At 49.1% G+C, this 26,659-nt stretch overlaps 1 protein-coding gene across 1 annotated transcript in view; it reads right to left on the bottom strand.

Moving 5' to 3' along the window:
• The window catches only part of KIF13B (kinesin family member 13B), a gene marked incomplete at both ends in the record, with an annotated part of 153,036 nt that overhangs the window by 68,623 nt on the left and 57,754 nt on the right, over positions 1–26,659 (bottom strand). The window contains 9 exons of the mRNA XM_080709861.1: positions 2,161–2,295; positions 2,921–3,031; positions 4,672–4,884; positions 11,077–11,188; positions 12,542–12,654; positions 15,644–15,778; positions 19,114–19,201; positions 23,156–23,336; positions 26,209–26,301. Of these exons, the coding sequence (XP_080565987.1) occupies positions 2,161–2,295; positions 2,921–3,031; positions 4,672–4,884; positions 11,077–11,188; positions 12,542–12,654; positions 15,644–15,778; positions 19,114–19,201; positions 23,156–23,336; positions 26,209–26,301 (1,181 nt within the window). The remainder of the gene's footprint in view (positions 1–2,160; positions 2,296–2,920; positions 3,032–4,671; positions 4,885–11,076; positions 11,189–12,541; positions 12,655–15,643; positions 15,779–19,113; positions 19,202–23,155; positions 23,337–26,208; positions 26,302–26,659) is intronic.

The following is a 26,659-nucleotide window of genomic DNA, read 5'->3' as shown; positions in this document are numbered from 1 at the left end:
CGCGCTGAAGAGCGAGGGAACCATAAACAAGGACCTCCGCTCCCGCGTGGGGTAGCTGACATCCAGAGGGATGACGTCGTCACGTCTGAAGCCGGACCCCGGCACTTGAACCGATGTGAGAAGTCAAAGGCGCAGGAAGGAAACGCTCAGCCTCCAAACTCCTCATCCCACGGCGTGCGCCACTCGACTAAAGCCAAGACTGTCCGTGGACTGAGATCACCTTCCCAATGCGCTTGGTCGTGAAAGGGGCCCCGTCCCGGGTTGGCTGCGGCTGTCCACAGCAGCCCCGCCCCAGCCGCCCAGGCAGAGCTGACCACGCGGCCAGTACCGGAACCAAACACCACACAATGCCCAGAAGCGCCGGCTCCTCCCCCAAATATCTTCAAACACTTTCTTTGTTTAACTAGCTTGCTAGTGAGGGAACAGATACGAATCAGGGATTTTTGTGGGGTGTGTACTTGTGTGTTCCGATTTGAACTCCATCACATCCTAGTTCTGAGAAACAAAGGGGCCGCATATTTAAGTCCTGAGCTAATACAGCCTCTGTCTGAAGGCTGCTTTCTAAAGCCAGACGCTGCCGACCGTCGGAAGCACAGAGCAGGTGTGGCAACATATCAGTAAGGTTAAGGTTATTCTGCGTGTGCGGGAACAGTGTTAAATGAGGAGGTGGGAGCCCAGCAAGGCAGCCAGAGAAGAACCTGTAAGGAGGGACAAGGGCCTGGACCACAAACGAGCAGCACAGGCCACCTGCCTCTGACTCAGGCCCTGCTCCCAAACCTCGGCCTCCACACGACGTGCACCTATTATGGTTTGCGTCAAACACATGCTCTCACTCACAGAGCGGCCACGCGTGGTAGAGGATGCTTCTAAACCAGGGGACCTATAAAGATGACAAGAAGCGCCAGGTGTGGTGGGCACGCTTGTAATCCCAGCATTCAGGAGGCTGACACAGGAGGATCACAGTTCATGGCCAGCCTCAGCTACTTAGTGAGGCCCTCTGCAACTCAGTGACACCTTGTTTCAAAATAAAGAGTTTTAAAAAGGGCTGGAGGCGTAGCTTGGAGGTACAATGTCCCTGGGTTCAGCCCCCAGTACCGCAAAAAAAAAAAAGTGCCATGAAGCAATTAATGCATGGCATTTTCAATAAAAACTGCCAAACTAGCAAACAGGAGTGTTTTTAGAAATGCAATCACACAATTATCTAATCTTAAAGCTGCTTCCACCCAACTTAACCAGCTCACTCGTTTCCTTTCCTGGTCACAGTAGTTGATGTCACGTATCTGAGGGAGAAAGAACCTGTAACCTAATGCATCAGCCCTGACCAGAGCCCTAGAGTCCACGAGGTAACTGACTTATGCTGTGGGCCTGACAAGGCCATTTTTTTCTCGTAATGGAGGTGGTCTCTTGGGGTTCATCTTCTAAGTGCGCATTAATACCACCGAGCTACACCCCAGGTGGCTTGCGTTTCATTCTCTTTCCAAAGTTCATCCTCTCCCTCCCCACCCCTCTCTTTGGAGAAAACATTTCACTGAATAGCCCAGGCTCTCCTAGAACTCGCAGTCCTCCTGTGTCAGCCTCCCGAGCGTCTGGGATTACACGTGTGCCACCACGCCCTCCTAGGCTGTCTCTCGCCTTCCTATGAACCCGTGACTCATAAATTTCAATATATACCAGTATTTGTCTCTCTCTTTTGCGTGCATGGTTCTAGAGACTGAACCTAGGGGCATTCACCAACAAGCTACACTCCCAGCCCTATTTTATTTTATTTTATTTTATTTATTTTTGGTGGTACTGGGGATAGAACCCTGGCTACACTCCCAGACCTATTTTATATTTTTTATTTGGAAACAGGGTCTCTTAAGCCAGAGAGGCTGGCTTCGAACCTGCACGATCCTCCTGTCTCTGCCTCCCAAGCATGGAGATTACAAGCCTGCGCCACCACGCCCGGCTATTTTTATTTTGAAACAAGGTTTCACTAGGTTGTGAGGCTAGCCCCAAAGCTGCCATCCTCTTGTCTCAGTCTCCCAAGTCCTGGGATTACAAGCATGCGCCGCCTCGCCCGGCTACACTCGCTGTTTTTTGAACAAACGCGGTTCCCCGAGTTGACGGAAGCACAGCGACGTGTCTGCCGGCGCGCTGTGCACAGCTGCGTGGCTTCACCTTTAAGTAGTACACCAGCAGTTCATTCAGAGCAGGGTCCGCGTTCAGATTGACCAGGAAACACTTGTCATCCCCGACTTTGATCCCTGAGGACTGAAGCGAGACCCCGAGACTCTCCAGCTGTTTCTGCCGCTCCTGAAAATGGATTGGAGAGGTGTGACTCCTCGGCTATGAGACAGCAAGATACAGGAGATCCCCGTAGGAGGCGAGCTACAGAGACTCATGTGACCTTCAGCGTGGCAGGACAGAGGACTACATCTGTGCTCTTCATTCCAAACTATGTAAAACTGGCTCCCCTTGTCATTTGCAGAGTAGGAGAGGAGGTATTTTGGTCCTGGGGCTTTGAATCAAGTATGTGTTCTAGGGAAAAAAACTATGGGGTTCTTTGAGAAGTTATAGGTGGTTTAACACTAGCCAGAGTTTTCAGTACTAAAGTCCAAGAAGGGATTATCCTTGATACAGAACCACGTCCATCAAGGGGAGACGCATTCAGACACAGCTTTCTCTAATGATCACGGTTACTGAGCCCCTGTTTCATAAGCTTCCTTAAGCATATTCAATCACTGCAAGGTTTACAATGGGAAAAACACCACAAAATTTTTGTCTAAGACAAAAATGGAAAGTGGCAGGAAACCGAACATTCATTATGATAGTTGCAGCATCAAAGTCAGAACGTGGACTGGGACCAGCAACACGGCCGGAATCCACAGTACACGCTGCCGCGAGGTCGCGGGTGCGCCATCCATCGGGAAACACGAACCTGCGCGATCTCCTCGGTTTTCCTCAACTTCTCCTCCCAGGTCACAGTCATTTCCTGGATTAGCTTCTCTGACTCTTCCAGCCGGTCTTTTAGCTCAGGAGATTTCATTGCCTACAAGCAAAATGTTCACTTCATGAAATGTCTGGATGATGTCCTGGGGAAAGAATCGGCCAAATCTAAAGAGACCAACGTGCCACCTGTGGGTGCACACTTCACCAAGGTCTCCAGCCGCCTACGATGTAGCTGGGGCATCACTAACCCCAGCACCCAGACACCCCTCAAGCCACCTGAGGTCGGCTGGGAGGGAAGGCAACTCTCCTCCCTCCTTCAAAATATGTTAAAGCTTCTTACACTTAAGGAGACAGACACACAAAGCTATTTATTACGGGCTCATTATTTTAAGTTCCTATAGGTTCTATATCTAACCTCCTACACATGACTCAGTCTAGCCTTTGCCGAGGACTCCAGGAATTTATTCTAGAACATACAAACTGTGTGCCTGTTGCAAACTACCTGATCTTATCAATACCGTGTTACGGCTTGAATACAGAATGTCCCCTGGGAAAGCTCAAGCATTAGCGATGCAAAAATGTTCAAAGGAGAAATCATTGAGTCAGGACCCAATTTACTCATCAGTGGAAAACTCATTAATAATCTGAATGGACTTACTGGGTGGGGGTGGCTATAGGAGGTCGGTCACTCTGGGTGTGGCCTTTGGGGACGGCACCTGCCCTGGCCCTTCCTCTCTCTCGGCTCCCTGCCCTGAGCAGTATCCCCTCCACACCTTGCTGCCGTGGTGTTTTTGCCCACGGATGACACATCTGAAGCTGTGAGCTCCAAACAGACCTTTCCTCCTCTGAGCTGTGCCTGTTGGGTCACTTGGTCACAGAGATGGAAAAGCTGACCAGTATGTACCAGGAAGACAGACAAAATTCCGAAGATCTTGATAAACTGTCAAATTATTTCTGTATGAACAGGTTAAAATTCAACAGGCAAAAACATGACCATGTCTTTCACCGACTTACTACCAGAAAACGGGTCACGAGGAAGTGGGCTGTGGCACCGGCTCCAAGAAAGAATCTCATACCACAAAGTGATTATGGGACAGAGGAATCCGGAATCTGACATTTCATTCCACTTTTACAAAAAGAGGAGCACTGTGTTCTAGGTTAGAATTGTGTAGGCTTCCAAACCCAAGAATGGAACACAAACACCATCCATTAAAGAACACACAGAAGACAGCTGAAATTGAGTACCGTTAAATACTAGGGTACTTCTACTAGAACGGGGATAATTAATTATCCCACAACACAGAAAAGGTGGATTATTAAGGTGAGGAAGATCTCCATTCTGGCCTCTACCTATTAACAAATGAGAAGAATCGATTTGATTCCTCCGTCCACACCCATGCTCTTTTCTGCACCCAAATCAGACTGCATACACTTTCTGCCCAGTGTCTGTCTGTCTCTCTCTCTCTTTTGTTATATCTTTCCTTGTGTCTTCTGCCTGAAGGGAAATGAAAGAAGCATTTTCTTAATTCCCTTTAATCTCTCTTATCCATTCCCTCTTAACACCTGCAAACCCTCTCTAATTTCAACCATGACAACTTTATTGATGACTCGGCTCCAACCTCTCTTTCCCTAGGAAATCGAAAACTCTTAGCCGAGGACTCCTCATGCAACCAAGGGAAGAAAAGCAGAGCTCCCGCTGGGGCTGACCCTGCAGGCGCAGAGCTGCCCTGGCCCACGTACCTCGGCTTTGGTCAGCTGCTCCCGGAGCTTCTCCACCTCCTCCCGGAGATCTCGGATGATGCGGGCGTTCGGGTCCTCGTTAACCACGGCGTGGTTGACGATGTGCTTGGCTCGATCCGCGTACCGCAGCGTCGAGAGGGTTTCGTCATAGTTATCAGCTGCCGGACTCACGGTGGCCACCATGGCTGTCTTGCTGTTGCCCCCCAGACTGTCCTGCAGGGGGAAGAAAAGTGAGTAGAGCCCAGCACAGTGGCACACGCCTGCAACCCCAGCTACTCAGGAGCCGGAGGCAGAAGGATTGCAAGTTGGAGGCAAACCTGGGCAACTTCCTAAGATCCTGTCTCACAATGAGATGGAAGGGACTGGGGGTGCAGGTCAGTGGTTAGGTTCAACTCCCAGTACTGGGAAAAGAAAGAATAGAGCATTATTTTAAAATCAGAAGACACGAGGAAGGCGTAGAAAGAAAGACATTCCCAAGTCTGAGTTCATACTTAATGATGAAGCTGAGGTCCCCGCACAGGCGCACTGACCCACGTCCTTCTCTTTCTTCTCTGCCAAGCTACTTTTCTAAAAAATAGTGTTAATTTTTTAGAGAAAAAAAAAACCCAGAAAATCCAAGAGCCTTATTTATTTCAACAAAATTTAATTCTAAGCCAATTGGTCCTACTTAACAGGCAATAAGATAGCATTAGTAAGCCAGGCTTAGTGGCTCACGCTACAATCCCAGCATTTGACAGGCTGAGACAAGAGGATCACGGTTTATGGACAACCTCAGCTACTTAGTGATGCCCTGTGAAGCTCAGTGAGACCCTGTTTCAAATAAAGAGTAAAAAATAGGGCTGGGGATGTAGCTTGGAGGTAGAATGTCCTTGGGTTCCATTCCCAGAACCGCAAACAAACAAACAAACAAAAAATAGCATTAGTAAGCAAACTACTTAGAATAAAAAGGACTTCTGAAGCCGGGCATGGTGGTAAAGGCTTGTAATCCCAGTACTTGGGACACTGAGACTGGAAGATCACGGTTTGCGGCAGCCTGAGCTACTTAGCGCGGCCCTCTGCAACTTAGTGAGACCCTGTTTCAAAATAAAGAATAAAAAATAGGGCAGGGGGTATAGCTCGGAGGTCAAATGCTCCTGGGTTCCATTCCCAAACCCGCAAAAAAAAAAAAAAAAAAAAAAAAGGACTTCTGAAATGCTTATAATACCTCCCTGAGGGGGAGTGGACAGACAGAATACTGTCCGACACATGACCGAGGCTGTCCACGTATACCTTCTCCCAGCCCAGGGAGCCTGGAGGCCTGGGGCACCCACCCCAGGGCCAGTGCCAGCATCGAGACCCTTGTTAGCTTCCAAAGCACAGGACACGGTCTCCCAAAATGCAAGGCATGCTGGGGGATCGCATGTTCTTCCCTTTGGCGGCACTTTGGAAACTACTAGAACAGGTTTCAAGTTCTTTCTACAAAGTGGCTCCCACCCTTCAGACAAGATTCTCATCTTCATTACATTGAAACTGGTCAGTCCAGTGGAGTGAGCTCCAGAACTGGCCTCCCGCGGGAGACAAACTATTTTCACCTGAAAACACGAAAACTAACAAGAACGGGGCTGGAGATGCGTCCCAGGTAGAGCACCCAGCTCGCCGTGGGCTGCCCTGGCTGGGACCCCAGTTACACATGTATACCTCAAATACCACACCCAGCTTGGGACATCAAGTCCACCCTCCCTGCCCCACCAGCACAAACGAGGCTAAATGGAATCCGTCCACGGCAGGCACTGCTGCGATGGCGCCGACCACCCTGCCTCCTGGTCCCTAACCAAGCCTCAGCCTCCCCCGGAGCGCGGCCAGGATTTATTGACTGGCCTAAGGACCAGGACACAGCAGAGGCGACGGCATGTCACCTCTGAGATCGGGATAAAGGAAGGTGGCGGTGTCTGTCTTGGGCATCTTCTCTTGCTCTGGGGGAAACCGGCTGCCACGAGATTAGGTGGCCTCATGAAGACAGCCAGGGAGCGGACATGAAGCCTGCCCACAGCACCCCGGTTCAGACCCCGAGAGGACTGCAGCCACGAGGGCCCAGCCAGAACTGCTTAGCTGAGCTGCGTCCGGAAGCCCAGCCTCAGGAACTGAGAACCAGAAAGCTGTTCCTGCTGTTAAGTTTTGGGGTAATCTGTTACAGAGTTACACTACCACTCAAACACTAACACACCATCCCATCCTGAGGAGAGGAGGGCAGAGAGGCAGAAAGGCAAAGAGAGAAGAGGAGAGGGAAAGAGAGGAGAGGAGAGGGGAAGACACACTTTCGGTGGCAGATTATCACTGGATGATATGTCTCAAGATAGAGAATACTGCAACAGGACGGTAACAGGGAATTCCTCAGGTCATAAGAAAGCTACTTCTACTTCGGGGCAGCACTAACCTACAGGAGATTCTTACCTTTGAAGATACAGTTTTCCAACATCAATATATGTAAAATTTGGTGGCACAGTCTTAATCTTCTGTGACACTGCTTACTTATAATCCCATTCACTAACAAGAAAACAGACTGTTCCGGCTAAGCAGGATAAATATCCTGCCTCAAAATGCAGAACTAGTAAGATGAACAACTCAAGCCCAGGATACTGCTCGCAATTCCGGCAGGATCCCCTCTCCACGGCAGCCCAGCAGACGCACTCCGTGACACCCAGGCCCCAGGACCAGGCCGGAGGAGCTGCCACTTTTCCAGGCTAGTCTGTCCCCGTGTCTGCTTATTCACCCATCACTGAAAATTAGATCTCCAAGGAAAACACAGAACTGTCCTGATGAAAATGTGCTTGGTGTAGGACAAGCAGGGGACATGGCCGCTCTGGACTTGAGGGAGACGTTAGTGACCGCTTGCCTGGTCTTCGCTTCTCCTCTGTGGTTTCCCAGGCTTGGTAACTTCTAGAAAAGGGACTTAAAGAGCCCTGTGCATGTTAATGAGATTCAGACGGGATAGCAAAAGACCACAGGAACTAAATCTCACGCCGGCCACGCGGGCAGGCCTTCGAGGACCCTGCGTGCGGCTGGCCACAGGAACAGCAAGTGCGAAGGGGAAGGGGACTCCGTCACCGCCGCTACGGAGGGCAGAAAGTGCGTGGGGCGGGCTTCAGTGTTTGCTGAGAAAAGGAAACCTGGCAACCAGCAGAGGCTTGCGATCTTAAAGGCCCTTTATCAGGGAGCAACAATATGCGTATATTAAAACCTGGCCTCCTGCCTCTAGGAGAAAGGAAACAGCGACAAAGGAACGGGCACCATTCAGGGGAAAGTATAAAGCGTCTTGTTTACTCCTTAACTGTTTAATTAGGCAAATCGGACACGCTTTGTTTCAAATGCAGCAACCGCAAATTAAATGGACACTGGAAAGAAACTCAATTTGGGAAGTCGGAATTTTTTTAGAGCTGAAAGAGCCCCGAAGTTGAATCACTCATTTCACAGATCAGACACGAGGAGCCCGGAAGCCAGGCGTATCAGAGGTCAGAAGGCCACTGCCGGGCAGGGCTGGAGTTCTCTGTCCTCAACACCTCGTGAGGTTTACAAGCTGGAGGGAGAGGCAAGTGTCAGAGACTAAACTAAAATGCGGTACAGGCGGTACGATCCGCAGGCAAGCAGGGAGCCGCGTGTTAGAAGGACCCCAGAGAGGGTGACACGGAGACCCCAAGGTAAGGAGCACTGTGCGGGCAGCTGGGGGCCAAGGGCGGGGAAGAAGGTTCCAAGCAAAACAAGAGCGAAGCCCTGGAAGGGAGAGGGCGCTTTTCACTTAGCTCCGATTATAACACCAGGAAGCAAAAGCAGCCATCAGAGGCAGAGGCCAGCCCGGGGAGCCTCGGAAGGGACCGTCAAAGGAATGTGGACTTGACTCTGAGGGCCTGGGGCAGCCTCGGCAGAACTGAAGCCTGAGAGGACTCATTCAGAAAGACGTTGCAACCCAACTGTGGCGAATGGACTGGACCAGGGAAGCTGGCGGGACAGCGGCTGCCTTAGGGAGAGGGCAGTGGTGGCGAGGGTTCCCTGGGAGGGCGTCGTCCGAGCAGCCATTGGTGCACTTGAAGATTAGCGCCCGGGATTGGAAGACGATTATGCAAATATAATGCAAGGAAAGGAGGAGTTGCAGTTCTTATAAAAGACAGCAGTTTTGTGAGTTCAGTGGAAGCTATGCTGGGCAGTAAGAGAGTCACACCCGCCCCATATTGAACAAGGATCAGGGAGAGTCGGCCTAAGCAATGAGGAGAAAGCGCCTGGGACCTAAAGCCACTTCACAGAGAATAATCCGGGAAGGCAGAGGCCTGGGGAGCTGCTGATGGCTGGGAGATGGTGGTCACTGTTTTGTTAATGCCCCAACTTATAACCTCGATTTTAAAGAAAAAAATTACTAAAATCAAGCAATTATAGCCTAAATTCATTAAGGAGAAGATTAAGTGAGTTTTGTTTTGTTTTTGGGGGGGGGGTGGCACTGGGGACTGAACTCAGGGGCATTCTATCTCCAAGCTACACCTCTAGCCCTTTTTATTTTTTATTTTGAAACAAGGTTTTGCTAAGTTTCTGAGGCTGGCCTCAAACCTGCAATCCTCCTGTCTTAGCCTCCCAAGTACTGGGATTGCAAGCGTGCGCCACCAACCTGGTCACACTCTGCCTTTTCAATCAGGCACATCCAGGTAACAGTCATGTATGACCAGGAAATGTTTGTGTAAAAAGTCTGAGGAAGAATTAAGTCTCTCATCAAGAAGTCTTCTGGATAAAACAAGTGAGCTGTAGACATAATTACTGGCACATTCCACGGTAGCAAAATGGTAGTAATGAGCTGGGCGCGGTGGCGCACAATTGTAATCCCCGCGCTTGGGAGGCTGAGACAGGAGGACCGCACGGGTTCGAAGCCAGCCTCAGCTACTTAGCGAGGCTCTCGGCAACTTAGTGAGACCCTGTTTCCAAATAAAAATATAAAATAGGTCTGGGAGTATAGCCCGGAGGTAGAAAACCCCTGAGTTCCACCCCCAGTACCACAAAAAAAAAAAAAAAGTAGTAATGACTATTTGCAGTGGCTCCTAATGAGAAGGATTTATCTTTCTGCTTTAAATTACTAATTTCACTGTGTTTTGGCCAAAGGAAATCATCTACCTGACTTTCTACTGCGGTGAGTTTATCTGATCTTAGCACTGCGCTCAGGCAGAACTCTCTGCAGCTCGTGTAAAAGCATATTCAAATGGTGTGCAGAGCTGCAGACTGCAAAGCTGAGCACGGGAAGGAGCCCTGGCGCGCCGGGAACCCAGAGGAAGGCCTGGCCCTGACACAGCTGCTCTGGGCTCGGTGGGCTCCGCAGCAGGCGCCCCCGCTCCCCGGCCTGCGTCTCACTAGTCCTTAAGAGTCTCAGCCCTACGCGGTCTCAGGCGCTCAGCCAAATCTCCCCAGTGGGAAAACAAGCTGTCACAAAACTAACGGGGCACACAGCATTACTTCTCCACTTTGAAAAATAGAAAAATGCAAGTATCAGGTAAAAGATTTTGTTCAAGACTGACACCCTTACTAGAGGCTGGAGTGTTGCTACGGTGGTGCATGCTTATAATTAATCCCCGCGCTTGGGAGGCTAAGACAGGAGGATCGCGCAGGTTCGGAGCCAGCCTCAGCTACTTAATGAGGCTCTCAGCAACTTAGCGAAACCCTGTTTCCAAATAAAATATAAAATAGGTCTGGGAGTATAGCCCGGAGGTAGAAAGCCTCTGGGTTCCACCCCCAGTACCACCAAAAAAAAAAAAAAAAAAAACCCTAACACCCACTTTGCACACACTAACGGCACCCAGGGGTGGGGGCTGGAAACGGTCTCTTGTGGCTGAGCTCCGATCGCGCCGAGCGGCCTCTCTGCCAGAGTCCAGCTCCCACTCTGCACACCTCGCCTCCCTTCCCTACACTGAGCCCCGCGGGCGGGCGAGCTGTGGCGTCTCTTCCTCGGTTCATCTCTCCGGCGCTTACTGAATACAGCAATCAAGGAGCAGCAATGCGCCCCACTCTGCTTCCTTTAGTAACATCGCTAAGAAGGTGAAAGCGGAGAAAAGGGTCACAAGGAAAATCAACAGAAAACAAGGTCTCCGGGAGAAGGGCGCGGCCGCTGTCACGCAGCCCACACTCCTTCCCTGTGACCCCCTCAGCCGTGGCCTTGGCACTGGGCCCCGCACCCCACATCCCCGGGGCGTCCCGCGCCTGCGGGCTCTGGGGGGAGGCTGTTAATTCCTAGGAGGAGACTGAGGTGTGCGCTCAGCCCATGACAGTGATGTGATAACACCTTAGTAATTACAGGCCGGAGCAGTGACGGAGGGAAGAGCGTCACAGGCCCGCCTTCCTCTGCCTTGTTGCCAACCACCAAAACAGCCCAAGGAAAGGGGGAAAACAACATGAACTTACTTTGAGCAGCCACGTGAGAACCGAGTCGCGGTATGGAACGAATTTATTTTTGTTTTTGCCAGCACTCTGATCTGCGAGGGCCGAGATGACCAGTCCGAGCGTCGTGAGGGACCTGCATGGGCGAGGACGGGGTCAGGCTGGCGCACCAAATGTCGCGTCTCAGCGCTCAGACTGAAGGCCGAGGCGGCCCCGAGCTGCATGCGCGCCCTGGTCGGCGTCCTGCTGCTGCTCATCTGTTTGTCTTTTCTTATTTCTCGCCATGCTGGGGGCAGAACCCAGGACCTCCCGCATGCTGGCAGTGCTCGACCACTGAGCTACACCGCCAGTCCCTTCCGCTGACGTTTAAAGACACACCGGTCCTGAAGGGCTACCGGCCCTCTAGCTCTATTTTTTTAATACTGGGAACTGAACTCAGGGGCATTTTACCTCCAAGCTACAACCCCGGCCCCCCTTTTTTTTTTTACTTTGAAATAAAGTCTGGCTAGCTTGCTGAGCCATGAGGACCGCAGGCAGGTGTATCCAGGCCCTCTAACACTACTTCAAGCATTAAAAATGCTTGGATCATTTTTTTCACACTTTTGTAGATAAAAATGCAAGTGGTAAAAGTTTAGGTCACAACAGACACAAACACTCCAAATGTTCAAGGAAGAAGCCACAATTACAGTGTGGTAATTAGAACAAAGAGCAAGGCAAAATTCAACTGGTATGATTGAGTAAGAGCACAGTATCCGGGTGATGGTATACTATAATACCGTTGTTGTGCTATAATAATGATATGTATTATAGTGCTGTATTGGTATTATTCTATAATCCCTAGTTGGGCACTAACGACTCGCAGGGTGTTCTTGTGGGAGCGCCAAGGACAGAAAGGCCTCCGGCCCACAAGGAGTTAATGATTTAGCCTGAGGGAGAAAACCTAATGTGGAGGGGCTATTGGGACAAAATGTAACTTCAAAAAGCCCCAGCGTCTTGACTAACAGCAGCAGTCTGAAGAGGGCCAGCCAGCCACACCCGGGTCATGTCAACAGCTGGAGACTCAGAGACCGAGATCGCCTCTTCTGTTTAACTTGGGTCCGTGGTTCTCAGCTGGAGTCACTGCCCACACAGGGACCAGCAAGCCCCCTCCAGCGGTGGGGCTGTCCCCGCGAGGGCGGGGCGCAGCGGGCACTACCGCCACCTAGTGGACAGATCAGGAGGTGCTGCTAAGCATTCTACAGCAGGGGACCCCACCCCAGGACACAAAATCACCACCCAGCAGTCACTAGGGCCAGCCGTTGAGAAACCCTGACTTGACTGAGGCCAGGCTCCTCGCCCTGTCACACATCTCAGCAGAACGTCAAATATCCAAACTATCCGTCCTCACCAGCCTCCGTGGCCAGACCATCTCGCTATTCTAATAATCCCAGATGTGGCCCTGCTTGGCTACGACTTTGTGAACTAGTGAGAGGAGCTTCTGGAGACTCACTTGTTAATGTTGCTGCCCTCCTTCAGCCTGTCGCCGGCGGCTCCGGTCTTCGTGGCTCGCTCGCTGCCGGCTAAATCAACCAAGCTCAGTTTGCCCACTTTCTCCCCAGACGTCTGCAAGTCAGTGGAAACGTGTTAATGGACAGCTGGAGGATGCAGGACGCAGGCGAGCCCAACCGGAGGGGCTCGTTATCTCAGTCCTCTATTAACGTTGTTTGCTGTTATTGCAAAATTATTCTTCGCTGCTATGAAACACCGTAAGAAACCTGTACGACCCACCAATAGATACACACAGATTTACGGACCTTCACTGCCCAGAGTGAAAGTTAATTATGTCAGAAAAACAGTGTCCGAAAAATGGGACGTTTTGAAGAAAGCCAAAGAAAATTTCCAGAACAGTATATAATAGGACTTGTAAGATATGAATTTTAATTCAATTCCAAACTGTGATTAAAATGTCATAAGTAAGCCGGGCACGGTAGCTCACGCCTGTAATCCCAGTCCTTGGGAGGCTGAGGCAGGAGGACTGCAGGCTCATGGCCAGCCTCAGCAACGTTAGTGAGGCTCTCAGCAACTTAGTGAGACCAATTTTATTGGTGTTTTGCTGTTGTTGTTGTTGTTGTTGTTGTTGTTGTTGTTTGTTTTGTGGTACTGGGGATGGAACTCAGGGGCATCCTACCTCTGAACTACACCCCAGCTCCATTTTTTTTTTTATTTTATTTGAAACAGGGTCTCACTAAGTTGCAGAGCCCCTAAGTTGCTGAAGCTGGCCACAAACCTGTGATCCTCCTGTCTCAGCCTCCCACGGACTGGTATTACAAGTGTGCACCATAATGCCCACCTGTGAAATTCTGTTTTAAAATAAAAAATAAAAAGGGTTGGGGGTGCAGTTCAGAAGTAGAATATCTGTAGGTTAAATCCCCAGTGCCACACACACATGCACACAAAAAAGTCATAAATTTTTACCAATAATTCTGAGGCAAAATACTTGTATTCTTACAAATACAAAAAACATTAATCTAACTTAAACAATAAAAGAATTCCTCAAAAAGTTAAAATACTCTGTGTGTGTGTGTGTGTGTGTGTGTGTGTGTGTTATTGGGGATTGAGCCCAGAGCTATACCCCAGCCCTATTTTATCCCTTATTTTGAAAGAGGGTCTCACTGAGTTGCAGAGGGCCTCCCACGTTGCTGAGGCTGGCCGCGAACCTGTAATCCTCCTGTCTCAGCTTCCCAAGTACAGGGATTACAAGCATGTGCCACCATCATGCCTGACTTCAAAATACTTTCTAAAATTTTCAGTTTATTCCTTTATAAAAATTACCTTTTATTTTGCAATTTCAGGTAGTATTTATCATTTTTATAGTTAAGATATTTTTAAATAATGGTATTTTCCTTTGTCAAACCGCATACATGTAACAGATGTTTTACACTTCAGCAACAAAACAAGAAATATGGTAAATCAAGGCCAAGATCTATGGTCTGGGTCATTTTTTAAACCTTCCTTTAAGATATGTTGATATTTATTCCTATAAAATAAACATGTTGCCAGCAAAAGGTTATGCAGCTCCCCAAGTCAGAAGTACTTTTAGCTAAAAAAAGTCTTCAGTGTGTTTTTGTTTTATGCTGAAAAGGAAATGGGGAACAAAGAACTTGTTGTTATGTTAATCTTGCTGTGATGGTTAAAAAAAAAGAAGAATAGAAAGAGAAAAATATGCTTTCAGCAAATGAAAATACCACCAAAATAGAACATTTTGGGGATGTGATTATTTTAGTTTCTGGTACTTGAAACTGAGGGGTGGGTATCATAACAAGATACAGACAACTTCAACACAGAGAGAAAACACCAGTGTGTGAGTCAGCAGAGCCGTTCTCGAAGCGGCGACACCTCTGACTCAGTATACTCTTCACAAGGTTCCAGACCAAACCTCAAAAAATTAATCTACAAAATCTAGTAATTTTATAGTACTATTTCTCCAGTGCAACCTAGTGCTACTCATCCTGGCTGTTTAGCAGAAGATGACTGCAAAATCCACTAAATTCTATTTAATCAACGGAAAAGGTTACACACAGGCAGCCATCAGTTGAGAGCTCAAGGCTGCTGTGGCTGAGGCATTCATCAGTGGAGAGTTCAAGGCTGCTGTGGCTGGGGCAGCCCTCAGTGGAGAGCTCAAGGCTGTTGTGGCTTAGGGCAGCCATCGGTGGAGAGCTCCAGGCTTCTGTGGCTGGGGCAGCCCTCAGTGGAGAGCTCCAGGCACTGTGGCTGAGGCTGCAGGTGCTCAGCTCAAGTAACTTCAGTTCCACTGTCCTGTGCTTGGAAAGGGTGGGAACTAAGGCCCCCATCTCTTGGACTCCCTTGCAACCAGAGTTCAGGAAGTTTTGTCAATTAGATACTCTTGTTAAAGATCTGGGAAGCAGAAATGAAATACCCTTTTTTGGCGTTTTCTGCTGACAGGCAGAAACATGGAAATATGAGATTGTCCAGCACATTCTTCAGCTTCTAGGGTGGTAGGAGACGGCTGCACTGACAGAAGCAATTTCTTGATTCCTGCTTCCTGACCACATCTGTGGGGGCATACCTTGAAAGGGTGTACTCAAAGCCAGGCATGGTGGCGCACACCTGCAATCTCAGTACTTGGGAGGCTGAGAAACGAGGATCACAGGTTCAAGACCACCCTCAGCAACACAGCAAGACTTTAGTAACCTAGTAGGATCTTTTACAAAACAAAACAAACAAACAAACAAAAAAAAAAACAGAGCCAGAGGTGTAGCTCGGAGGTAGAAGCCTTAGGTTCAATCCCCAGTACCCCCCCACACACACACACGGGGTAGAGGGCCAAATGTGTGTGCTTCTCCAAATTATTCCTGGAGACTCAGTCTAGAACAGCCTAGAACACACTCCTCCTCAGGGCTCCAACAATGCTGTAGCACCCCAGTTCTCTACGTGTATGCCCTCCGCTAACCGCCAGGGGCTTCCGCTCCCCATCTGCGGTCCTAATTGCTACGCAGGGTTGGCTGGGACTTTAACTGACCTAGCGTCCAAAGAGAAAAAGGCAAAGCGGTCACTCTGCAACCCACGAAGAGCCCGCACAGTGGGCACCTACCCCGGACTTGACGTCGTACAGCGCGTGCGTGAGCGTGATCTTGAAGACGGCGTGGGACCGGCTGCTCTCCTCGTTCATGTTGGTGGCAGCTACCGTCCGAGATTTATTACCCTCCGACATCAGAGACTCGATGTCCTACGTGGAAACAGGTCAGAGACGCGCGACTCACTGTGCAATCGACACTGACGCTCTGCTCTGCTCTGACTCTCCTGAGGAGCTGCGCTCCTTAGCCAACAACATTTAGAGTTTATATTTTGCTTTGCCAGGGACATCCGCCCCACAGAATATAATAAGCAATGTTGTCTCTGAAACTCAACTCAAGGGTATTTTTTTCTAAGGATATAAAAGAGAGTGGCAGCTTTGACTCCAAAAAGTTTAGAAGCTTATCTCTCTCTATTTATCCAGCTATCTCTTTATTGGTGCTAGGAATGGAGGCCAGGGCCATTCTATCTCTGAGCTACATGCCCAGCCCTTTTTATTTTTTATTTTGAAACACGCCTTGCTAAATTGTTGAGGGTCTCACCAAATTGCTGAGGCTGGCCTCAGGCCTGCAATCCTCCCGTCTCGGCCTCCCAAGTACTAGGATCACAGTGCCACCACACCCGGGGGAAGCTACACTTTAGAGTCGCACAAGATGGACAAACATGCCATGCAACACGCATCTACTTTAGAGATCTGAAAAACCTGACTTTCTTAAATTAGAAAAGCAACGCGAGCCAGATGTGGTAGCAAATACCTGTAATCACAGATACTGGAGAGGCTGAGGCAAGAGGATCGCAAGTTCGAGTCCAGCCTGAGGAACTGATTGAGACGCAGTTTCAAAAATATAACTTAAAAAAGGGATGGGATGTAGCTCAGTGGCTGAGCACATGTCTAGCCAGGGTCAATTCCCACTACCGCCAAAAAGGGAAAAAGAACAATATAAAAATACAGTTTTATTGTTAAAACAAATCAGATTATATAAATAACAAAAACAAAGGTAACCTGTCGCACCTTCACCCATGCATCTTACTACCCACCACCTGGGTGCTTTTCCTACCATGCCTGTTCTTAAAAATAAGAACATCAGCCGCGCATGGTGTCGCAAGCTTGTAATCCCCGCGTTCGGGAGGCGGAGGCCGGAGGGTCGAAGGGTTGAGGCCGATCTCAGTAACGCAGCAGGACTTTGTGTAATTTAGCAAAACAAAATAAAATAGGGCTGGGGGTATGGCTCAGAGGTAGAAGCCTCTGGATTCTAACCCAATACCAAAAAAAAATAAAAACCAAGAATCTATTTTCTGCACAGTTTTGCTCTTTGGTTGCTATTACTGCTACAAGACACAGCAATATAGAAATACCATGAAATTTTCACTTTTAAAAATGTTATAAGCTTTATTTATTTATTTATTTTGGTGCTGGGGACTGAACTCAGAGGCATTCTACCTCCAAGTTATACCCTCAGCCCAATTTTATTTCTTATTTGGAAACAGGGTCTCACTAAGTTGCAGAGGGCCTCACTAAGTTGCTGAGTCCAGCTTCAAACCTGCGATCCTCCTGTCTTAGCCTCCCAAGCACCGGGATTACAAGCATGCGCCACCACGCCTGGCAAAAGGTTAGAAGCTTTAAAACAGTTATGTAACCAATCAGAGTTTTAGATCAGTTGCACTGATCACAAGGAAGAGCTGGAAAGTCCCCGGCCTAGTGCACAAGGCCCGGGGCTCGTTCCCCAGCAAGGCAAAAAATAAGCAGATAAAATAAAGCCAGCTAGAGCTGGGCATGGTGGTGCACACTTGTCATCGCAGTATTTGGGAGTCAGAAAGGAGGATCGCAGGTTCGAGGCCAGCCTCAGCTACTTTAGTGAGGCCCTCTGCAACTTGGTGAGACCCTGTTTCAACATAAGGAATAAAAAATAGGGCTGGGGTATAGCTTGGAGGTGGAATGCCCCTGGGTTTAATCCCCAGTACCATAATAAATAAATAAATAAAACCATCTACTTCATAAAGATTTTTTTTTTTTTTTGGTGGTACTGGGGTTCCTGGAAGCCCTTCTACCTCCGGGCTACACTCTCAGACCTATTTTTACATTTTTATTTGGAAACAGGGTCTCCTAAGCCAGCGCACGTGGCTGGCTTCGAACCTGCGCGATCCTCCTGTCTCTGCCTCCCGAGCGCGGGGATGACAAGCGTGCGCCACCACGCCCGGCCCTTCATAAAGATTTTCATGAGGAAGAGGAAAGATGGTGTATGGTTCCAAGAGCCGTCCAGCGGCTTCCTTTGAACCAGGCCTCTCTCCTCCTAGGAAAGGAGCCCAATGTAGCTGAGCGCGTGCGGCAGAGGCTGGGGACCACATCTCCCGGCTGCCCGTACAGTTCAGTCTGACAACGTGACGAAGCCTTGGCAAATAAGATGCAAAGCGTGATACAGACCATCTGAGACATCCCCCCCCCCTTTTTTTGTGGTACTGGGGATACCAGCCCTAATTTTTTTTTATGCTTTATTTTGAAACAGGGTCTCACTGAGTTGCAGAGGGCCTCACTAAGTAGCTGAGGCTGTCTGCGAACCGGGATCCTCCAGTCTCAGCCTCCCAAATGCTGGGATTACAGGCGTGCGCCACCACGCCCCGCTAAAGCCTCTCTTAAAGCCGGCTTAGCCTCACGTCTTGGTGATGAGAGCCTTGAACCATGAGAACCTGGTCACAATCGCATCTCTCTACGTGGAGTGACCTCTCACCCTGGAGCCCCAAGCCAGGCCTGGAGCATCTCCCTCCAGACCTCTCTTGCACGGAAAGCATCGTCTACATCACCACATCACCGCTCATTCATCCACTCCATGGATGCTGAGGGCGCCCACCACGTGCCAGGGCCTCTCTAGAGCCGAGGATAAGTGCTGAGCACAAGAGACACAGCTCATACTTCAGAAAACTCACATCCTTTTATGTTCTGATGTTACGTGCAGTTCAGCATAATCCCAAACTGACAGACGTATGTGAAAAACTTTGAAAATCACAGGATTCTATTTTGCTGTGTGAGTAAAAAAATAAATAAATAAAAATACTATGTCAGAAAAAATTCAACATGATAAATAAAAAGCCTCAAAGTAAAAAAATTCTCTGCAAGCCAGGCCCGGTGGCATGCACCTGGAATCCCAGCACTTGGGAGGCTGAGACAGGAGGATAGAAGTTTCGAGGCCAGTTCACAGCAACTAAGCAAGACCCTTTTCAAAAGAGTTTTGGGGATGTAGTTGAGGGGTAGAACAACCCTGGGTTCAATCCCCAGTATGACCAAAAAAAAAAAAAATCCACAAAAAGTTTTAGATCCATTAAGTCTGACAACCCTGAGGCTTAATTTAAAACTTCATCAGATTTAGTCTACTTTACTATCTTATTTTTAAGATTTTTTATGGTAAAAAAATTCACGTTAAATGTTATAAATTTAATTTTTAAAAATAACAAACAAAACCCTTACACCATACATTACATAATGCATGCTGTTACCTTGTAGCTTGTGACAGCCAGTTTCGAAAGTCCATCCACGTAGGGTCCCAACACACTGTGCTCTCTGACCTTCAACGTCTGACGGCTTCTGTTTACGAGAAACAAAGACATGATTTGTCAACAATGCAGTTTTTAAAAGGACCCAACTGTGCTTCCTAGAAATCCTTACTTCATTCAAGAAAGACCCCAAATGAACAAAACCAAATGACCTGGTCCCCCAAGAATTTAAAACTAAACTTCAAAATCTTCGCTGGCAAGAAAAACTTCCTAGCGTGGTAAAAGATCACATCGCTGGCAAGGGCACCGTGTGGGACGCCGACGGACACGAGGAATGCAGAGTCAGAGGACGGGCACCCACGGGCTACCCAGAACAGCACAAACCTAAGAAGCGCGGCAAATGTTAGCTGTGCGAGAAGACCGGCCAGCTCAACCGCGCAGAGGACCAAAAAAGCACAGACAACAAAACGAATCCAATAATGACTGAGGAACCCAGCAGCGGTGCCATCCCAGGGCCGCAGAGCCGTTTCCTATTGGTGCTGGGGACCCGCGCGCGGCATCACGTGAACAGCCTCAAGGGGGGGCAAGAGTCGAACGCTCCAGCACGTGCGTGGAGAACGAGCCTACAGAATGAAATCGAATAGTTGTTCATATTTGTAGAAAGAAAATATTCAAGAGTGGCTAAACCCGGCCCCTGCCAAGCACGGAGCACACCTACTGCTCTAGGCCCAAGGGTATTAGAGGAGACTGAGCGGGGTGCCGAGCTCGGCAGTCAGCAAGGAGGAGAAAGTGGCGGTGCCCTGCACACACCACATCGTGACTGCAGCCAGCAGTAACATACGCTTCAAAACTGATGAGACTAGATTTATTTATTTATTTATTTATTTATTTATTTATTTATTTATTTTTGTGGGTCGGGGGTGGAACCCAGGGGCATTTGACCTCCAAACTACACCCCTTGCCCTATTTTTTATTCTTTATTTTGAAACAGGGTCTCACTAAGTTGCAGAGGGCCTCACTGAGTAGCTGAGGCTGTCCACGAACTGCGATCCTCCGGTCTCAGCCTCCCAAATGCCAGGACTACAAGCGTGCGCCACCACGCCCGGCGAGAGTAGATATTTTTTAATTGCTAAGCATGTAGGGGATGGGTACATTCATTAGCTTGATTTAGCCATTCCACAAATGAAAACATTGATCGTGTTGTACCCCACAAATGGATAACAATTATTATTTATAACATGGAACTAAAATCTTGTGTGTGTGTGTGTGTGTGTGTGTGTGTGTGTGTGGTGCTGGGGGTAGAACCCAGAGGCTTTTCTACCTCCGGGCTATACTCCCAGACCTATTTTATACTTTATTTGGAAACAGGGTCTAACTAAGTTGCTGAGAGCCTCGCTCAGTAGCTGAGGCTGGCTTCGAACCTGTGTGACCCTCCTGTCTCAGCCTCCCAAGCGCAGGGATTACAAGCGTGCGCCACCACGCCCGGCTGAAACTAAAACTAAAATCTTTAAAAATAATTACTCCTTCTCCTCCTCCTCTTCTCCTCCCTTTCTCTCTTTCTCTCTCTCTCCCTTCCTCTCTCAGGATTGAACCCAGGCACATTCTACCTCTGGCTATACCTTTAGCCCCATTTTATGTTGTTTTGAAACAGGGTCTCACTAGGTCAATGAGAGTCTCACTACTTGCCGGAGCCGTCCTTGGAGCTGTCCTTGAACCTGCGCTCCTTCTACCCAGCCTCCCAAGTACTAAGATTACAAGCATGCGCCACCACGCCTGGTTCATTGTCTATGTTAAAAGACATTTTGTATAATGAAATGAATATACATTCAGGGTGAGAAGGCACAGATAAACAAAAGAATGTAAAACAGGAATCACCCACCATCTCACCTCAACAGAGGAGGAGAAAAAGAAAAACTGAAATGCTTAAAACTCTGTGGCAGTTCCTTGGTGCCTAGAGAACAAAGCCCGCCTCCTCAGGGCCACGCGTGCTCTTCCGTAACCCTCTTGCCCCCGTGCCTGCCTCAGATCCTCCCGCCCCTCACCACAGGTCAGGGCTGATCTATTATGTCCGCTCTTTAGCAGGCTCTGGGCTCCAGAGGCCAAGAATACAGTGTGACCAGTTTTGGGTCTGTAGTCCCTAGCACAATTCTGGGGGCTCGAGAGTCACCCAGGGCCTGGCATGGTGACGCAGGCCTACAATCTCAGTGCTTGGAAGGCCGAGCCCAGGACGGCAGGTTCAAGGCCGGCCTCGGCAACTCAGTGAGACCCTGATTCAAAATAAAAAGGGCTGGGGCGGTAGCTAGGAGGTAGATAGCCCCAGATTCAATCTCTAGGATAGACAGACAGAAGGAGGAAGGGAGGGAGAGAGGAAGGGAGGAGGCCTGCAGGCAAGCGTAAGGAACTTCCTCAGTAGATAACAAGCAGAGGAACTGTACCCAGAGCCCAGTGAATCCACAGCCCATGGTTAAGTCCTAAGCCACTCACAGGACAGACATAAGAAATCACTAAGGGTGGTGAGTGCGGCGAGCGAGCGAGGTTCAGGCTTTTCCACAACAAGCACCGTGCAACATAAAACAAGAGAATGGACAGGTATGCAGTCAGTCAGCTGGAAGTTTCTGGAAAGAGCAGGTCTGAGCTGGCTCTCAGAGAAAGTAAAGGTCTTTACAGAGGTGGAAGAGCAGGAGCCCAGACAGACAGGACAGTCAGCAGAATGTGGTGCCGGGGCCACAACCAGCCACCTGCGCCCTGCTCCTGTCCTGTTCTGACGTCAAGACACCCCCTCCCACCACACTGAGCGGCGTGACCTCTACTCCTCCACGCTGAGGTGTGAACGACCAGCCCGTCTCACCTGACCTCTCTGTGGATAAATGCTAACCCAACGCAAAATCCACCAACGACCTGTATGGACGCTTCCCTTCCGCTGAGAAAGGTCAGCCAGCCACTGAGCCACAGCCGCAGCCCTTTTTAGTCCTTATTCTGAAACAGGGTCTCCCTAAATTGCCCAAATTGGCCTCAAGCTTGCGATCCTCCTTGCCTCGGCCTCTGCCCCCACCCCGAATAGCTGGGGTTGCAGGCGCGCACCGCTGCACCAGGCCAGCCAGGCCCCGCCAAGTCAAAAGCAGCTGCACTGAGCTGCAGCTGTGTCCTTACACAACTCATCCTGGGAGCTCTTCCTCTGACTTGCGGAGTGCCTGATACACGGGGATGGCTGAGCAATGTCTGCCAAGTGAGGCTTACGCGGAACCGCGCCGCGAGCGCCACCTCGCTTCCCCGGGAGGACCTCAGGATTCTTTGTCAAAGAAAGCAGCCTGACCTGAGGAGCTGCGAGGTGCTGCTTTCTGCTGATCGAGCACCACAGCCTCCCGATCATGTCTCCTGGTCATCTGTACCCAGAGCTGTGTGACTCCACAGCCCATGCCCAGAAATGACTACCTGCCCCCGCCAGCCTCCCGCTCCCCGTGAGCCTTGGCCAGGCGGGTCTGACCTTCCTGATGCTGCGTCTGCGCAGCAAGCCGCCCCGTGTCGTCCAGTCTGCGTCCCTCTCCAGGCCGCACGGCCTCACTTCTGGACTCTGCACCCCCCTCGTGAAATTGGGGACACCTTATCTTTCTGAGAAGTTCCTAAATTATCGTGAAGGTTGGCTTTATAACCCTGATTGCGCCTCTCCAACAGCCTGCAGACCCGCTGCTGGATCCCACTGAACTGTACTGGAAAATTAAAAAGAACGCCGTCCAGAGCTACCAGTCATGCTGATGCTAAGTGACTCCTTTTTGCCACACTGTTTTTGTTTGTGGCTTTGGCCAAATCTGGGAGTGACAGGACACAAGCGTGTGCCTGCCCACTCACTCTTCCCAGCCCCAAAGGCGTCTCGAAGTCCCAAAGCCCAGAGCTGGCTGCAGGAAGCCACTCCACGGAAATAAAAATAAATCGCAGAGACCACAACTAGACGATCCTCCACTCGAGTGTAAGGCACGAACGTCACCTAAGCAGACTGAGGCGTGTTTGGGTCCAGGAGGCTAGACCCCCGAGGCTCCAGGGCTTTTACCCTTTGGGATCGAGCAGGTCCCGAACTTTTTCGTTGTAGATTTCCATGTAGGACACTTCTACTTTAAAGCTCTGCTCTTCGTTTTCTTCCTTCTGGGTGCGTTCAAAGAGCCCACTGCAGAGCCTTGGGATTAATCCAGGTTGGTCCGCTGTACCCATCATGGTGTAAGATTTTCCAGACCCTGGAAAACAGGGATTGGAGTTATTACTGCCTCTTTGAGAAGTTTAAGGTCATAACTCTCTCTCTCCGTTGCTCAGAGTAAATACTAGCACTTAGCCAAATGCCCAGAATATAAGAAATGAATCGAAATATAATGAAAATCAGAAATACACAAGCTTTCCTATTGCAGATGTGAAAGTCAGAAGTAGGCACGCAGCTGGGCCTGGTGGCGCACAGCTATATGTATTCCCGATGACTCAGGATGCTGAGGTTGGAGGAGCACAGGTTCGAGGCCAGCCTGGGCAACTTAGTAAGATCCTGTCTCAAAATAAGAAATAAAAGCCGGGCGTGGCGGCGCATGCTTGTAATCCCAGCATTCAGGAGGCTGAGACTGAAGGATCGCATTTTGTGGCCAGCCTCAGTTACTTAGTGAGGCCCTCTGCAACTCAGTGAGTCCTGGTTTCAAAATAAAGGATAAAAAATAGGGCAGGGGGTGTAACTCGGGAGGTCAAATGCCCCTGGGTTCCATCCCCAGACTTGAAAAAAAAAGAAATAAATAAAAAGGGTTGGGGTGTAGCTTGGTGGTAGATCACCCCTGGGTTCAATGCCCCTCTAAATAGGTAAACATGCTTCATAAAGGAAAGAACCGACTTTATTCACCTTCACGTTTAGGAGAATATCTAAATGACTCAAGAATAGTAAGGTCTGAAAGTAAGGGTGCAGCTCAGAGGTAGAATGCCAGTGGTTACAATCCCCAGTACCAGATAAACAAACCCCAAAGACCCATATGACTAATACTACACTGAGAGCCGGGCGTGGTGGCTGGAGCACGCTTGTAACCCCAGCATTGGGGAGGCTAAGGCCGGAGGACAGTGGTTCACAGACAGCTTCAGCTACTTGGTGAGGCCCTCTGCAACTCCGTGAGACCTGGTTTCAAAATAAAGAATAAGCCGGGCATGGTGGTGCACGCTTGTAATCCCTGTGCTTGGGAGGCTGAGACAGGAAGCTCGCACAGGTTCAAAGCCATAGTGAGGCTCTCGGCAACTTAGTGAGACCCTGTTTCCAAATAAAATATAAAATAGGTCTGGGAGTATAGCCCGGAGGTAGAAAGCCTCTGGGTTCTACCCCCAGTAACACACACACACACACACACACACACACACACACACACACAAGAATAAAAACTAGGGCAGGGGGTGTCGCTAAGAGGTCGAATGCCCCTGGGTTCCATCCCCAGACCTGAAAAAACAACAACAAAAAAAAACTAATACTCTACTGAGATCCAGCTCAGACCTACTCTGTGTGTGAACTAAAGGGTTAATCTTTTCTAATACAAAATGACTTTCTTTGCTATAATAGAAATACACAGTCATTAAAATTTTTTTCAGAAAATAGAAAGGAAAAAATTAAATCACCATAGTCCTATCATCCCCAAACAGTAACTACTGGCCCTTCTGTGACTTTGCAAACACACTTCAAGCAGGCAAGCTGTTTGCCAGCAGCTTCAGGTGTGACTGTTGTGACACCTGAGACCAAGGCAGCACTCCCTCCACGCCAGGCCGCTGCTGAGGCCCACACAGCACTTCATCAGGACGCCCGGCACCAGAGGTCTACAGTCATCAACATTTTGCAGATCAGGAAACTGCAGAGTCTAGGCTGGCGAGGAGCAGGGACAGGGGAAGGGGGCGCAGCCCAGCTCAGAGGCTCTGCGCTCTTTTTCTGTTTTTGTTTGTTTTTCTGGTGCTGGGGATTGAATCCAGGGGCATTACACCTCCAGGCTACATCCTCTGACGTTTTCATTTTTTAGTTTGAAACAGGATCTCACTAAGTCGCTGAGGGCCTTGTGAAGCGGCTGAGGCTGGCAGAAGCCCTGGAGTCCTCCGGTCCCAGCCTCCCAAGTACTGGGATTAGAGCGTGCGCCACTGCCTGGCGGGGTCTCTGCTCTTGTAACTACCACACATTGGAAGAAGAGTTGGACGAGCTACATGATACGCTCTTTTAGTAACTAGTTCATCTTAAGAGTCTATCCATCTCCCTGACCACAAAGGTAGGGAAGCCAAAAAGCTCTTTATCAATTATAACCCTAAGCTGTTAACAAGTGTATCCTTGAAGCAGATGATGTGTTGGCTAATAACATGTTCAACAGTCTTAACGCAGTTGTTTTTTTTTTGTAACTCTGTTGTTTTTGTTTTGTTTTTACGGTACTGGGGATTGAACCCAGAGCATTCTACTTTCCACACCTCCAGCCTATTTTTTATTCTTTTTCATTTGAAACAGGGTCTCAGTAAGTTGTGGAAGGCCTCAGTAAGTTGCTGAGGCTGGCCTCGAACCTGAGATCCTCCTGTCTCAGCCTCTCAGGTACTAGGATTACAAGCGTGCACCACCAAACTCAGCTACTGTAATGTATTTTATTTACTTATGTATTTATTTTTGGTGGTATTGGAGGTGGAATCCAGGGGCTTTATACCTCCGGGCTATACTCCCAGACCTATTTTTATATTTTTATTTGGAAACAGAGTCTCATTAAGTTGCTGAGAACCTCACTAAGTAGCTGAGGCTGGCTTCGAACCTGTGCGATCCTCCTGTCTCAGCCTCCCAAGCATGAGGATTACAAGCGTGCGCCACCACGCCCGGCATACTGTAATGTATTTTAAAACACACAACTGAACCTGTGCCAAGAGAAAATCAGCAAAAAACAAAAACAAAAACAAATTTGAATCCTAATCTTGTTACATTCATTTAAAAACATCTCACTGCCTAATTTCATCCTAGTAGTACCTCCTGAAAGCAAACAAGAAACAAGGAATAAATGGGCAGCGAGTCACTCGGTCAACGCGGCTGACGCCTCTCTCTTGCCAGAAGACAAGTTGCTGTGACTCTGCAGTTAACCTCACCCGTCTGTCCGTAGGCGAAGATGCACGCGTTGTAGCCATCAAAAGCATTCTGGAGAATATTCTCCCCCAGGCATCTGAAAACGTCATCTTGACCTGAAGGAGAAAGAAAGAAACAGAACGTTTAAAGCCCAAACGTTTGTGCCCAAACAAACAAAAAAAGCCGAGGTGGTGCTCACTTGCAATCCCAGTATTTGGGAGGCTGAGACAGGAGGATCGCAGGTTCAAAGCCAGCGTCAGTGAGGCTAGCAACAACTTACTGAGACCCTGTTTCCAAATAAAATATAAAAATAGCTCAGAGGTAGAAGGCCCCTGGGTTCCATCCCCAGTACCACAAAAATAAATAAAGCCTAAACCACATGCTAACAAAAAGCAAGCCTAGATCACAAGATGTACCATTAACTTCTCTATTTCCAAACGAAATTCTTAAACTTGATCAATGCTCCCAAAGGCC

Source organism: Muscardinus avellanarius (assembly GCF_963383645.1).
Source record: "Muscardinus avellanarius genome assembly, chromosome: 14".
Classification (NCBI taxonomy): Eukaryota; Metazoa; Chordata; class Mammalia; order Rodentia; family Gliridae; genus Muscardinus; species Muscardinus avellanarius.
The sequence above is the reverse complement of the archived record's forward strand: the minus strand, read 5'-3'. Positions and strand labels throughout refer to the sequence as shown.